The sequence below is a fragment of the Micromys minutus genome, assembly GCF_963924665.1.
Source record: "Micromys minutus genome assembly, chromosome: 29".
In the NCBI taxonomy this organism is placed as follows: Eukaryota; Metazoa; Chordata; class Mammalia; order Rodentia; family Muridae; genus Micromys; species Micromys minutus.
In genome coordinates this window covers 15,247,014-15,262,979 of record NC_137964.1, presented here as the reverse complement: position 1 = coordinate 15,262,979, position 15,966 = coordinate 15,247,014, and the positions used below count along the sequence as shown (strand labels likewise).

General features: G+C 47.9%; 1 protein-coding gene and 1 pseudogene across 2 annotated transcripts in view; both read left to right on the top strand.

Moving 5' to 3' along the window:
• The window catches only part of GTF2IRD2B (GTF2I repeat domain containing 2B), a 32,591-nt gene extending 16,924 nt beyond the window's left edge, over positions 1–15,667 (top strand). The window contains exons 9-16 of the mRNA XM_080941267.1: positions 384–461; positions 3,696–3,752; positions 5,747–5,809; positions 8,041–8,118; positions 9,625–9,708; positions 11,460–11,643; positions 12,022–12,050; positions 13,713–15,667. Coding sequence (XP_080797393.1) covers positions 384–461; positions 3,696–3,752; positions 5,747–5,809; positions 8,041–8,118; positions 9,625–9,708; positions 11,460–11,643; positions 12,022–12,050; positions 13,713–15,289 — 2,150 coding nt within the window. The 3' untranslated portion in view covers positions 15,290–15,667. The remainder of the gene's footprint in view (positions 1–383; positions 462–3,695; positions 3,753–5,746; positions 5,810–8,040; positions 8,119–9,624; positions 9,709–11,459; positions 11,644–12,021; positions 12,051–13,712) is intronic.
• Positions 10,606–10,834, top strand: LOC308439547 (cytochrome b-c1 complex subunit 7-like; annotated as a pseudogene). Its single transcript has one exon. The product of its transcript is annotated as a cytochrome b-c1 complex subunit 7-like (transcript).
• Positions 15,668–15,966: the final 299 nt, after the last annotated feature.

Below are 15,966 nucleotides of genomic sequence, written 5' to 3'. Positions count from 1 at the left end.
GTTAACAATATTAGGGATGCACTGGGAGGTAGTGGGACCTTTGAGAGATGGAGGGAAATCTTCCGACTGGCCTCCAGTTTACTGTTGGCCAAAGAAGAGTTTATTTTTAAGACCTTGTTGTCCCGGAACTTGCCATGCAGATGAGGCTGGTTTTGAACTCACAGAGATCCATTTGCCTCAGTCTCTGACATGCTGGGACTCAAGGTATACTCCATCACACCCTGTCTCCAAAGAGGATCTTGAACAGTTGATTCTTCCGCTTCTGCCTCTGCCTCCTGCGTGCTGGGATGACAGGCTTGTGCCACCATTCCCACCAAACGAGATATTCAGTCAGCTGGCTGTGCTTACCTGACCCTTAACCATGGTCTCTGTTGCCCTCACAGGCACCTCACCAAAGGCAGCAGCTGTGCTGATCAAGACAGAGTCGGAAGATCCTAATTACAATCCATGCGGTGTGCAAGGTAACGAGGTTCCAGCTCCCTCACACGCAGAGTGGTAATCGCCACTCATCCACGAGCTGATAAAGAGGAGCGAAGTGGGGAAGAGCACTTGCTGGTTCAGGTCCCAGCACCCACAGAAAAAGCTTACTGTGGACATAGGTCGGCACTGGTGGGACCAGAGACAGGAGCATCTCTGGGGCTTGCTAGCCCAGCTCGTGTCTCCAGGATCAGGATAAGGTGGAGAGTGATTGACCAGGCTATCCTCCTCCAACCTTTGCACATGCACACAGACACGTGTGCAAATATACCACACGCACCACGAAAAACCAGGGCTATAGATGTATGTGTGCTGAACTAGACTAGCAAGCTACCTTTCGAGAATTACATGATGAATGGAGGTCATCTTAAACACTTGGGGCATCAGTGGGGCGCACTTGTAATCCCAGCGCTCAGAAAGTGAAGGCAGAAGGATCTCAAGTTCACGGTCATCCCTGACTTCTGCCTTGGTCAGTGTTCTATTGCTGTGAAGAGGCACCATGACCATGGCAGCTTTTATAAAGGAAAGCATTCAGTTGGGGCTGGCTGAATTAGTCCATTATTGTCATGGCAGGAAGCGTGATGTTACACCGGTAAATATGATGCTGGAGAGGTACATACAGATCCACAGGCAGCACGAATCAAGATTGACACTGGGGTTCCTTTAAGCTTCTGAAGCCTCAAAGCCAACCCTCTGTTGTCCCCAAAATATTCTCTAAAAGGCCACATCCACTCCAACAAGGCCACACCCACACCAACAAGGCCACACCCACTCCAACAAGGCCACACCCACACCAACAAGGCCACACCCACTCCAACAAGGCCACACCTCCAATAGGGACTCCCAATGAGTCTCTGGGGGCCATTTTCCTTCAAACCATCATAACTATCTAGAAAGTTCAAGCCTAGACTACATGAGACACTATCTCAAAAATTAAGAAACCCAGACTGAAGAGATGACTCAGTGGTTAAGAGCACTGACCGCTCTTCCAGAAGACCTGAGTTCAATTCCCAGCAACCACATGGTGGCTCACAATGGTTTGTAACTCCTGTTTCAGGGGATCCATCATCCTCACACAGACACACATGCAGGCAAAACACCAACTGCACATAAAATAAAAATCATCCTTTTTTTTTTAATTAAGAAAAGCTTCTCAAAGTGCCATCCTACATAGTCATGGATCAATCAGGTAATACAGTTTATTGCGCCAAGTGAGCAGTTTGTAAAGGACCAAATCCAGCTGCTTAAAGATGCACCAGTGTGGATGCTGGAGAGATGGCTCGGTGGATAAACAGCACTGGCTGCTCTTCCCGAGGACCTGGCTTCAATTCCCAGCACCAACATGGCAGCTCACACCTGTCTATAACTGTAGTCCTGTGGGATCCGATTCCCTTTTCTGGTCTGTAGATATAGCTGCAGACTAAAGTCCCATATACATTGTCTAAGGGTTTCTATTGCTGCGTCAAAACACCATGACCAAAAAAACAAGTTGGGGAGGAAAGGGTTTATTAGGCTTACATTTGGAACTCAAGTAAGGCAGGATCCTAGAGGCAGGAGCTGATGCAGGGGCCATGGAGGGGTGCTGCTTACTGGCTTGCTCCTCATGCCTTGCTCAGCCTGTTTTCTTATAGAACCCATGCCCACCAGCCCACAGATGGCACCACCCACAATGGGCTGGGCCCTCCCCTACTGATCACTAATTGAGAAAATGCCTTACAGCTGGATCTCATGGAGGCATTTCTTAAACTGAGGCTCCTTTCTCTCTGCTGACTCTTGCTTGCATTAAGTTGGCATAAAAGTAGCCAGTGCCTACATTAAACAAAATAACAAATAAATCTAGAAGATAGGGGTGACCTCAGTTGTAACGGGACCCACTGGCTTCCTTGTGAAACTGGTCTATATCCCTATATCTAACACTGTGGGTGGCTGAACACATCACTCACCACCCTGGGAACTACTCAGCAGTGAAGTGTGACCTCATGAAGTAGACCTGCCGGCCAGTACACCTTGTGTTCTTTCCTTCCCTCTGCCTGTTTCTAAATTAAGAAAATTCCAAGATATATGTTTTTTTTTCCATAACAACAACAACAATAGAGCACTTCCCAAAGGATCCATGGGTAAAGTGCCTGCTCCCAAACACCCCCAGCACCCACATATTTAAGGAAAAAACCAACTTCTACAACTTGACCTCTGACCTCCACACATTTGCATACATGTAATAGATAAACTTTTTTTTTCTTTTGTCTTTTTTGAGACAGGGTTACTCTGCATAGCCCTGGCTGTCCTAGAACTGACTCTGTAGACCAGGCTGGCTTTGAACTTATGGAGATCTTCCTGCACCTGCCTCCTGAGTACTGAGCATAAAGGCATGTACCACCACAGCCCTGCTAAAAACAAAAAGATAGAAAACAAAAAGGACTTTGTAGTGATGCAGCTGATTTGGGGCCACCCATGCTTCTGTAACTCCTTTCTTTACTTTTTTTTTTAATCATTTTTATTGGATATTCTCTGTATTTACATTTCAGATGTTATCCCTTTTCTCCTCCCTCCCATCCCCCAACTCCCCTCCCCTTGCTTCCATGAAGGTGCTCCCTCTCCCAACCACCCTCTCCCACCTCAGTACCTTGTCATTCCCCTGCACTGGGAAAATGCTCCTTCACTGGACCAAAGGTCTCTCCTCTCACTGACAATGCCATCCTCTGCTACCTTTTTTTTTTTTTTTTTTTTTTTTTTGAGACAGGGTCTTATGTAGCCCAGGTTGGCCCCAAACCTAGAAGATGATCTTGAACTCTTGATCCTCCTGCCTCCGCCTCCTGAGTGCTGGGGTTACAGGTGGGCACCACTCCCAGTTTATTGTGGTGCTGGGGATGTGGATCCCACGACTTCCTGCAAGCAAGCTAAGTTACTCTACCTACTGAGCCACGTCCCAGTCCTTAAAATGCTCCCATTGCTTTCAGTGGCTTCTTTGTTTTATTCTAAATGTTTTATTATGGTTTTAATTGACGAATTGGTGGGAAAAGGAGGGAATGCTGTGGTGCTTCTGTGGAGACCAGAGCATAGTTTTCAGTACTAGTTCCCTCCTTCCATAATACGGCTCCCGGGAGTCAAACTTGGGTTTTCAGGCTTGGCTGCAAGCCTGCTGAGCCATCTCAACAGCCCCAGTGACTTCTGTGCACTGTGTTTGGTGCTAAGCTGTAGGCTGCTTATTCTCCTTCCAGGAAGCCAGCATTCTTCCCCCAGCAGCGAAGTCATCGAAACGGAACTACCGTCTGAAGGTTAGAAACTCGGGGGAAGTAAAGAAGGTGGCCTCCTGGCACATCTGTCTTAGGAAGCAGCATGAGGGGCTGTGTGCTTTGCATTCCTGACCCGTAAGTGGGAACCCCACACCGGTGCTACCCACTGTGGCCTTACACTCTAGGTGTTTTTTGTTTGCTGACAGAGGATGTGAATAGCCCAGGTTGGAGCTCAAGGTGTAGTTGCTGGCTTCAAATATGCAGCCTCTTCTCTGCCTCCACATGTGGGAGGAGGGTGTGGCAGCCCACACCTGGCCTTTCTTTCCTTTTTTTTTTTTTTCTTCTTTTTTTTTTGGTTGTTGTTGTTGATGGCTGATTGGTTGGCTGGCTTGCTTTGGTTTTTAACATAGGGTCTCACTCTGTATCCCTGGCCAGCCTGGGACTCACTATATAGTTCTGGCTGGCATCAAACTCACACAGATCCGCCTGCCTCTGCCTCCCAAGTGCTGAGACTAAAGGTGTGCACCACCATACCCAGCCCTCTTCTTTCAGAAGACAAGCTTTGAACATATGGTTCAGGCTGGCATCAGCTGGACCTCTGCCTCAGCTTCCTCAGAGCTGGGATTACAATTGGGAACCACCATATCCTACATCTCTCTCTTTTTTAGTCCTAATCATTTTTTTAAAATTCATTTTATTTTTAATGGTTGTATGTGCCTGTCTGTGCTCTTGAGTTCAGGCACAATCAGAGGAAGAAAAGGTATCACATTCCCTGATAGTTGTGAACCTCCAAACATGGGTGTTAAGAAATGAACTCTGGTCTCACCCAAAAACAAAAAGGCCTTCTTTTTTAAAAATCATCTTTTATTTATTTTTATGTATGTGAGTGCTTTATCTACATGTACACCTGCATGCCAGAAGAAGGCATCAGATTCTTTTATAGATGGATGTGAGCTGCCATGTGGTTGCTGGGAAATTGAACTCTGGACCTCTGGAAAGCAGCCAGTGGTCTTAACCACTGAGCCATCTCCCCATTCCCCCAAAAAGTATTCTTAACTGATCATCTCAGCCAGGCAGGTGGTGGCCCATGCCTTTATCCCAACGCTCAGGAGGCATGGGTAGGCAGATCTAGGAATTCAAGGTCAGCTTGGTCTATAGAAGGCATTTCAAGACAGCCAGGGCTACACAGAGAAACCAAAACAACTGAGTCACCTCTCCAGCAGCCCCTTCCCACCCATAGTAGTGGCTTACAAAGTAAAGAAGCACTGTGGCCATGTGAAATACCACTGCCCAAGTAGAGGACTCAGTGTCCATGAACATGATCAGCTCTAGATTGTTAGGTAATATGTGGAAGTCTCTATCTTGTTCCTTATAGGAGAATCCCATGTGAAGTCATGATGGTTACTTGTGTGGAGCCAAGATCTGATGTAGCCTAGGCTAACCACAAACTTCCTTGTGTAGACAGGATGACCTCCATCTTCTGATCTTTCTGTCCTGCTAGGGATGGGATACAGTGTGTGTATATGATAGGCAAGTACTCTACTAACCAAGCTGAGTCCCCCAGGCTGAAATTATACATTAGTGCCAATGATTACCTCTTAGAAAAATCCATTGTGTGTTTTGTATGCACAAAACATACGTAAAGTTTCAAGACCAGGGGCTGGAGAGATGGCTCATCAGTTATGACCACTTGCTGTCTTCCAGAGGACCCGGATTCAGTTCCCAGCACCAGCATAGCTGCTTACAACTGTAACTCCAGTTCTAGGAGATCTAACATCATTGTATGACCTCTGCATGAATTGCAACTACCTAGTATAGATATAAATATGAACAAATACTCATATACCTAAAATAAACCTTCTGAGAAATTCTAAAACAAGGCCATTCTGGACTACAAAGAAAGCCCTTGCCTCAAAACGAAAACTCTAGCATGAGGGTAAATTTGGGTAGAGGGTGGGGCTGGGGACAGTAAACTGTTGGAACTTAAACTGAGATTGCTTAATAATGAATTTCATTTTAGATGTTTTCTTTTTAAGGGTCTACTCCAATGGTCTCTTCAGATACCAATGAGGACCCAGAGGCTGAGGTGAAAATGGAAGGTCAGTCACCAAAACACTTGTGATTGTCACATGGTCAGGGTGGCTTTCCATGTGACTCTCACTACTTCTGAAATGATTATTGTAGGGTAGTGATTGGAACCAGTGTGTGTGTGTGTGTGTGTGTGTGTGTGTGTGTGTTCACAATCATGCATGCATTGGATGAGAATGAGCCATAGGCTCATATGTGTCAATCCTTGGTCCCAGTTGATGGACCTGTTTGGGAAGGATTAGGAGGTGTGGCCTTGCTGATGGAGATGTGTCACTGGGGGGGGGGGGCTTTGAGGTTTTGAAAACCCACACCATTTCCAGTTAGCTTTCTCTGCCTTGTGTTCATGGATCAAGATGTGAGCTCTCAGCCACTGCTCTAGCACTGTGCCTGCCTATCTGCTACCATGATGGTCATGGACTCTAACCCTCTAGAACCATAAGCCTAATAAACTCTTCCTTCTATAAGTTGCCTTGGCAACAGTGTCTTATCACAGAAACAGAAAAGTAACTAAGACAGATGACCATGCCTCGACTCGTGTGAGAATCAGAGGACATCTTTGTGGAGTCACTTTTCTCCTTCCTTCCACCTTGATATGGGTTCTTGGGACCAAACTCAGGTTTTGTAGAAAATGTACCTTTTCCCCCATTGAGCCATTACACTGGTCCTCAAATATTAATATAAATAGCCCTCTCTTTAACCACGGTTAGAATTAATGCTTAAGGGTTTGGTTGGGAGGGGGGACACTGTTTGGTGTCCACATCCTCTGTTTATGAAAAGCCAGCAGGCCACTTGGGGCCCTGGATCCTAATAGTTTTACCTTTACAATGAGAGCAAAAGGTTAGTGATAGCAGCTGTCTCCTTAACAGGTGAGCCACAACAATGAGTTGTTCTCTAAGATGTCACCATGGACTTCATTAAGCAGCAGGGGGCTATCCTAACACTTACTCAGAAGGTCCTGAATGATGTGGTGGAGGAGGTTTATATGGGGCTATATCTCCAAACCATCTTTCATCGCCAAGCAAGAGCATGGAAAGGGGCAGGGTTCTTTCAGTCAAAGGAAGCCTTCGCTGTGGAGAACGGAAAGCAGGCTTCACAGGGCACGACTAAAAAAACCAAGAAAATATGCTCTGTGAGTCGAAAGAACAGTGAGTGCAATGAAAGCTAACATCCCTCCAAGTCGGCCGAGAAGACAGGAGGAGAGATTAACTCCCGACCTGTCGACATTGGCTTACCGAGGAAGGCGATTCAAGAGCCAAACTGAATGGTGTCCAACTGACTTTCTTTTTCTCTGCAGTCATGTGTGCTTCCTCAGGAGCAGTTGCTTTTCAGCACCAAAGCTCTTCAGTGTGCTGTAAAGAAACGCAGGCGGAATGGCCGTCGGACCAGAGAATGGGATGGTCTCCCTCACCTTGATAATCCTGTTTAGCTGCATAGTTCAGTGTCAGTGGATGCCATCCACCTAGCACATTAGCTACCATCACAATGTTGCAACAAAGTACCGAACTAATGGGACTGCAGGCCTGGAAGTGGTGGCACACACCTGTAACCCCGGCACTCAGGAGGCAGAGGAAGGGAGATTTATGAGTTCAAGGCCAGCCTGGTCTACAAATCTGATTCTAGGACAACCAGGGCTATACAGAGAAACCATATGAAAAAATAAAACCCAAAATCAAAAACAAAGGGACTTCAGAGATGGCTTAGCCATTGAGACCCAACTGGGTTCCAGAGGACCCGAGTTGGGTTCCCAGCTCCCATGTCCTGTGGCTCACAACTGCCTCTAACTCCAGCTTCGTCTAGCCTCTGGGTGTTCACATGCACACATCCCAACATAGACGCACACTCACACAGAAATAAAAAGAAATTTTTCTTAAGAAAATCAGCAACTTGAAGGAAGACCATCTCTTGTGGCTCACAGTTTGAGGGGAGACAGTCTTTCATGGTGTAGCAGGCACAGTAGCCAGAGTGGGAGGCAGCTGGTCACATTGCACCCACAGCCAGGAAGCAGACAGATTGATGCTGGCACTCATCTTTCTTTCTTCTTTTTGTTCATTCTGGGCCCCCAGAACATAGGGTGGAGCCCCATAGGTCAGCTATTCTTTAGCACACTGCTGCTCACTGTACTTGGGGTGTGGGGGAGATAGGGGTGCAGTATCCAATCTACACTTCTCGTTAACACTTGGGTATTTTTTTTTAGAGCCTTGCCAATTTTCTGGTCACTCTAACTCTCTTCTTTGCTCTCAAGGAAATGCAAATCTGTCCACCAGTGCAGACTCTGCGGCAGGTGTTGAAGATCTCAGGATCATACAGGTGACAGTTCCAGGTAGGGACATCCACTTACTGTCTTCATCATTTGTATCACATTTTTCTTTTTTGTAAAGATTGTTTTCCCTTATTGGTGTGTGTGTGTCTGAGCATCTGCCATGTAAGTGCAGTGAGTGTGGTGGCCAGAAGAGGGCACTAGATCCCTGGAAGCTGCCCTGGAACTGGTTCTGTAGACCAGGCTGACCTTAAACTTTGAGATCCTCCTGCCTCTGCCTCCTGAGTGCTGGGATTAAAGGCATGCACCACCTCCCAGTTGTATTTATTTTTAATTTGTCGTGATTTACTTTGTTTCATGTGTATGAGTTTTGTCTGTGTGTATGTGCACTATGTAAGTTCCTCATGCCCATGGGTAAAATGCATGTGCTGGAAAAGGAACCAGGTCCTCGGCAAGATCAACACGTGCTCTTGGCTGCTGAGTCATCTCTCCAGCTGCCCCCTGACCCACTCTTTTTAAAAATTACATACTTAAGTTTTAATACAGGGTCCCACTAGGTATCCCTGGCTAGCCTGGAACTTACTATGTAGACAAGCTGGCCTCAAACTACAGAGATCTGCCTGCCTCTGCCTCCTGAGTGCCGGGAGGTATGGACCATCACACCAAGCTTTTGAAAAAAATGCTTTTAATTAGAGCCAGGCATGGTGGTGTGCGCCTTTAATCCCAGCACTCAGGGGGCAGAGGCTGGTGGATCTCACCCTGGTCTACAGATCAAGTTCCAGGACAACCAGGGCTACACAGAGAAACCCTGTCTTGAAAAAGCAAGAAACAAAACAAAGTATTAATTGAAAATTAATTTTAAAGTATTGAAAGATATTTCCTCCTAGTCCTAGCCTCATTTTCCTTTATTTCTTGTCATATTGGATGGGCTGAGGGTTGCGTTACAGTGTTGAAGGCAGTGATGGAGATACACACCCTTGTCTTGCTCAACACTGAACATGTTCCTCAAGAATAGCAGGCGCAGTGGCCGGAGACAGATCAAGGCTGAGAGGACCCAGGTTCTGTTCCCATCCCACGCCTGCTCACGACCACCTGAAGCCCCAGGGGATCCCATACCTTCATCTAACCTCCATGGGTGCTTGCACGACTGTCACACACATAAGTACAAGTGAAAAAAAGTTAGAGTAGGGCTGGAGAGATGGCTCAGTGGCTAAGAGCACTGACTGCTCTTTCAGAGGTCCTGAGTTCAATTCCTCTCACAACCATCTGTAATGGCATCTGATTTCCTCTTCTGGTGTGTCTGAAGACAGCTACAGTGTACTCATATTAAGTAAATAAATACATCTTTTAAAAAATTTTAAAGTGTTTTGGGGTATGTTTTTATGGGGTTATCAAAGTCATCATCTGTAATGGCTTCAGTTTTGTGTATTTTCCAGTGCTTGCTTACTGTGCTCAGGTAGCTAAATGGTAAGGCAGGTAAACTGCCAACAGGCATTTCTGCTAATATCTGTCTTGGAGGGGAAAAAAAAGTATGAATGAGCCGGGTTTGCTTTTTCCGATTATTTATAGATAATGAGAAGGAGAGGCTGTCTGGCCTTGAGAAAATAAAGCAACTTCGAGAACAAGTGAATGACCTCTTCAGCCGGAAGTTCGGTAAGCCTCTGTTGTTGGCATACATCAAAATGTGCGCATTCATTATAACATTATGTGGGGGGGAGGGGCATGCAGACGTGAAGACAGCATCCTTGGAGGCCAGAAGAAGGCGTCAGACCCCTCGGAGCTACAGGCAATTGTGGGCTAGCTGCCCAACATGGGTGCTGGAAATCAAACCCAGTCCTTTGGAAGAGCAGTTAAGATGCTCTTAACTGCTGAGCCATCTCTCCAGTCCCACACCTCCAAAATTTATAAACCTTACCTGCTCCACTCCTTTCTGAGTACTGAACGTTGAAAGTATTCTAGTCCTTTTGTGATCTCTGGCCAGAATACCTTTCCTCTTTACGTATTTATTTTTGAGACAGACTATGGCTCCACAACGTAGGTCAGTCTTGAATTCAATCAAGATATTGAAAAACTCATGCCAGAATCACAGGCCTGTGCCATTCTTGAACTTTTGGTCCTCCTGCTTTAGCCCCCTAGGTAGCTGGGATTCTAGGCTGTGTTACCAGGTTCCGGGCATCCATTGTTGGGTTTGGAGACAGCATGTCACAGGCAGCTGACTTCAAACACTTAGACTCCAGTGTTCTTACTTCTGGGCTACTCAAGCAGCAGGGAGTTCAGGAGTGTGCCTGCAGGCCCAGCTCGAATCCTGAGAGTAAAGATAAAGCACGGGGAGCCTGGCGTGTGATCCAAGCATTTAAAGAGGCTGAGGCAGGATGTTTGCTTTGAATTCAAGTCCATAGACCTAGACTCAGAAACACAACAACCAAGAAGGCAGCGCTTCACTCTTAGGTCCTAATGGTGGGCTGACCTGCTGTTGCAGCATCAAGCAAGCGGCTGGATGGTTTTCAAAAGTGGTATTATAATGCTGCAGGATTCAATAAACTGGGGTTAATGGGAGATGATACAATACAACGAAACTGAAGATGTAGAAGAAGCCATAAGAAGGCTTCCCGAGGGCCTTTATAATGACAGAATGTTTCAAATTAAGAGAGGCCCAGACTTGACTGTGAGGCATCAGATCTTGCCTAAGGATCAGTGGACAGAATATGAGGAGGACAAATTCTACCTTGAACCCCAGATGAAAGAGGTTATTTGGGAAAGAAAGGCGAGAGAAGAGTAGCAAAGAAGTGATCTGTGGATGTGCCTGATCTCACCAGATTTTTATGAAGTTATTCCAACCCCAATCACAATTTAAGAATTATTTGCTCTACATATGCCTCACTTTAAATAAATGTCTGTTGTAACCATAAAACAACAACAACAACAAAAGTCAAAGCTTTGGAACCTAGTATGGCAGTTACTGAGGAAGTCAGGCCAGCAGAGATGGATCCTTGGAGCCAGCCGTCAGATGGCCCTCAGGGAACCTGGTTAGGGACCTGGTGGAAGGTCTGCAGGAGCAGAGGGGACTGCAACCCACTGGAACATAGTCTGGCCTGGCCACCCAGTTCTCCCAGAGTCTGGACCACCAACCAAGGAGTGAACCTGGAGGGACCCATGACTCCAGATACATATGTAGCAGAGGATGGCCATGTAAGAGGAAGCCCTTTGTCCCGGGAGGTTTGATACCCCAGGGTAGTGGGATGCTGGTGGCTCACAAGCATCTGTAATGAGATCCGATGCCCTCCTCTGATATGTCTGAAGACAGTGACAGTGTACTCATAAAAGAATAAATAAATATTAAAAAGCAAAGCTTTGGAAAAGTGTGACACAGAATCATCTAGTTTACACCCCACTCCTCATCACAGGGGAGGCGATTGGAGTGGACTTCCCCGTGAAGGTTCCCTACAGGAAAATCACCTTCAACCCCGGCTGTGTGGTGATCGACGGCATGCCCCCGGGGGTGGTGTTCAAAGCCCCCAGGTACCTGGAGATCAGCTCCATGAGGAGGATCCTGGATGCTGCAGACTTCATCAAGTTCACCGTCATTAGGTGAGTCCCAGTTCCCCCTGAGAGCAGGCTGGAGGTGGGCAGCCGCGTAGTGAGCAGCTCAGGAGCTCAGCCAGGAGGACGGCAGGGTGGGCGGGGCCGCCCTTCATCTCAGAGTGGAGAAGATGCTCCGAGCATGCCACTCTCTTCTGACTCTGGTCCTGTTCCTCTCACTATGTTCATTATAATTATTTGTGAGTGGCTTGTCATGGCACATGTGTGAGGACGGCTTCTGGAAGCCGGCTCTTTCCTTCTTCCACGTGGGATTCCCCTGCTCAGCCTCACAGTACCTAGCACTGTTGACACCACCGGAGGGGTGGAGTCAGAGCCAGCTGGCTGAATGGAAGCAAGCTCCCCTCTCCCTCCCATGTCTCCCCGCAGACCTCTTCCTGGACTGGAACTCAGCAACGGTGAGTACTTTGAGAAGCAAGAACATCGCAGGACACAGTGCTTTGCGTAGTGTCCTGGTGGGCACTTAGCTCAGGGTCCTTCTGCCTGCAGCCTGGAGCCTTCTAGTAAAGCATGTGGCCTTTCAGATGTGCTGCTTTGGTTTGGTTTGGTTTGGTTTGTTACCAGGCTGGGGATGATGCCCAAGGTCTCACACACACAAGCTAGGAAAGCACTGTCTTTTACCTGCATCCGAAATCCTTTTCATCTATTATTTTAGATCTCTTTTGTTTAGTTGGTTTTAATGATGTTGGCTTGGGTCTCAGTGTGCAGCTCCGCCTGGCCTGGAAACTCCCAGAGATCCACCTGCCTCTGCTTCCCGTCTGCTGGGATTACAGGTATAAGCCACCACAGCCAGCTGTCCCTGCAGTCCCAGATACTTGCCTACAATTTATTACATAGTCCAGGCTGGCTGCTAACTCACAGAAATCGTCTTGCTCCTGCCTCCCAAATGCTAGGTTACAGACTCATGGTACCATACCTGGTTTTATGTGATGTCGAATATCAAGGCCGGGGTGGGGGAGGGGAGGCTTCATGCATAGTGTGCAAGCACCCTGTCAGACCTCCAGCTCCCAACTACAACTTCTTAAGATGTTCTTACATGTTCATATTTGCGCTATTAGGAACTGTTCTGCTTATCTTTATGGTGGCTTCAAACACTCAACACAAGGAGCCAGGTCTGCTGGCTCAGGTCTATAATCCCAGCACTAGGGATTGCATGAGTTGTAGGCTAGCTTGGTCTATAGAGTGAAGCCTTGTCTCAGAAAATCCAAAACAAACTCAACCCCTACCAACACATGCACACTGACCTGAGTTTGGTGGGGGTCTGAGTCTACCCTGGCTCCTTTGAGATCTACAGCTTTGGCAAGTCATATATTCCCTTTGCACGGTCCCTTTTATAATATTTCAAACCTCTCTTGGAAGTTAAGCAAGCTGTGGTACACAGCTGTAATCCCAGCCCTGAGGAAACCGTGGCCAGAGTCACATAGAAGGTCAGGGCCAGCCCAAGCTACAGAGGAAAGAAAGAGAAAGAAGGAGGGAGAAAGGAAGGAGGGAAAGAAAAGACCAGTGAACAAGCCAGGAATGGTAATCCACGCCTTTAATCCCAGCACTCAGGAGGCAGAGACATGTGGATCTGTGAGTTTGAGGCCAGCCTCGTCTGTACAGTAAGTTCCAGGACAACCAGGGCTGTGTAGAAATACCCTGTCTTTTTTTTTTTTTTTTAAGGTTTAGTATTTATTTTATTTGTGAGTACACTATAGTTGTCTTTGGACACACCAGGAGAGGGCATAGATGGTTGTGAGCCACCATGTGGTTGCTGGGAATTGAACTCAGGACGTCTGAAAGAGCAGTCAGTGCTCTTAACCACCGAGCCATCTCTCCAGCCCGAGATACCCTGTCTTAAAAAAAAAAAAAAAAAAAAAAAAAAAAGCCAGAAAGAGGCTGGACATGGTGGCACATGCTAACCGTCTCACATTTAGGTGGAGCTAGGATCAAAAAGTCAAGGTCACAGTTGGTTCCCTAGTGAGTTTGAGGCTCGCTGGGGTATCAGAGCACTCACTCTCAAAACTAAGATCAAGCCCGGTAAGGGAGTTGCCAAATCACCATTTCCTGTCTCTATTAAGTGGGGAAACGGAAGATAGACCAGGAGGGCCGAGTGTTTCAAGAAAAGTGGGAGCGAGCCTATTTCTTCGTGGAGGTGCAGAACATCCCCACGTGTTTGATCTGCAAGCAGAGCGTGTCTGTGTCCAAGGAGTACAACCTGCGCCGTCACTACCAGACCAACCACAGCCGGCACTATGACCAGTACTCAGGGCCAGCGCGGGAAGAGAAGCTCCGAGAGCTAAAAAGGGGACTGCGGAAGTATCTCCTGGGGGCCTCGGAGATCGCATGTCCAGAGCAAACATTCTCGAATGCAAGTCCGCCCACAAACTCCGCCCTACAGGCGGTGGAAGACGTGGCCGGGAGCCTATGGGAAAAGTTGCGACAGAAAATCCGGTCCTTTGTGGCGTACTCCATCGCCATCGATGAGATTACGGATATCAATGACACCACCCAGCTGGCCATCTTCATCCGCGGCGTCGACGACAACTTTGACGTGTCCGAGGAACTTTTGGACACTGTGCCCATGACAGGCACCAAATGCAGGAATGAGATATTCCTGCGCGTCGAGAAGAGTCTTAAGAAGTTCAGTATCGATTGGTCCAAGCTGGTGAGCGTGGCCTCCACAGGCACGCCGGCCATGGTGGATGCCAACAGCGGGCTGGTGACGAAGCTGAGAGCCAGGGCGGCCTCATGTTGCAAGGGAACCGACCTCAAGTCCATACGCTGTATCATTCACCCCGAATGGCTGTGCGCCCAGAAGTTAAGGATGGGCCACGTCATGGACGTGGTGGTAGACTCCGTGAACTGGATCTGCTCCCGTGGCCTGAACCACAGCGACTTCACGACACTGCTCTACGAGCTGGACAGTCAGTATGGCAGCCTGCTGTACCACACGGCTCTCAAATGGCTGGGCCGAGGGCTGGTCCTTAGAAGGTTCTTTGAATCCTTGGAGGAAATAGAGTCGTTCATGTCTTCTCGGGGCAAACCTGTGCCACAGCTCAGCTCTCGGGACTGGATCCTGGACCTGGCCTTCCTAGTGGACATGACGACACACCTCAATACACTGGATGCCTCCCTCCAAGGCCATTCACAGATCGTGACCCAGATGTATGACTTCATCCGGGCCTTCCTAGCAAAACTGTGCCTCTGGGAGACACATCTGGCCAGGAACAACCTGGCCCACTTCCCCACGCTGAAATCGGTTTCCCGGAATGAGAGCGACGGGCTCAACTACATCCCCAAGATCGTAGAACTGAAGGCTGAGTTCCAAAAGCGCCTGTCGGACTTCAAATCGTGTGAGAACGAGCTCACCCTGTTCAGCTCCCCGTTCTCCACGAAGATTGACAGCGTGCGCGAGGAGCTCCAGTTGGAGGTGATCGACCTGCAGTGTAACACGGTGCTGAGGACCAAGTACGACAAGGTGGGCGTCCCGGACTTCTACAAGCACCTCTGGAGCAGTTACCCCAAATATAGGAGCCACTGTGCCAAGATGCTGTCTATGTTCAGCAGCACCCACATCTGCGAGCAGCTCTTCTCCATCATGAAGCTGAGCAAGAAAGAGGCGCAGTGGGGCTCAGCGCTCCAGGTAGCAACGTGAGGGGAGCAGAAGGCAGGGGGCCGGTAATTCTAGAGCTGGAGAGGCCAAGGCAGAGGGATCTGAGTTTGAGTTTGAGGTCAGTCCGGGCTGCCTATCAAGACCCCATTTCAAAAAAGAGAAATTGCTGGAAGAGAAAAGGAAGGAAATCTGGCCATTCCTCTGTATGGAGACCTAGAATGTCCCCGACCTGTGGCCATTCCTCTACGTGGAGACCTAGAATGTTCCAGACCTAAAAAGCTGTGAGACAGGCAGGCTATTAAACCTCTCCGTTTAATAAAAACAATATTCCCTTCCCCCCACTTTGAATTGGAATCTTAATTTATACATCACACCCACCAGTTTAGATGACCTTTGACCCCTGTCTGTACTTTGGTAAGGCCCATGGCTATTGTAGTTGCTGTTGCTGGCTCCTCTTGGCTTCACTGACCTGGGTCACTCATCCACATTGTACCGTTTCAATAAACCCACTGTGAGAGATGTGTGTGTGTTTGTCGAGGGGTGTGCACACATCCAGGTGTGTCCACATGTTTCCAGCCTGGCCCTGTGATCTAGTATGCTTCCAAGTTTAAGGAGAATCAATCAGCCAGAGACGCTGCCCCATATTCTAGAATTCCTGAGATGTTCTGAGTGCCTGGAGCTAGACATGTCAGGAGTAAAATGGGAGGTCCAGAGTAACC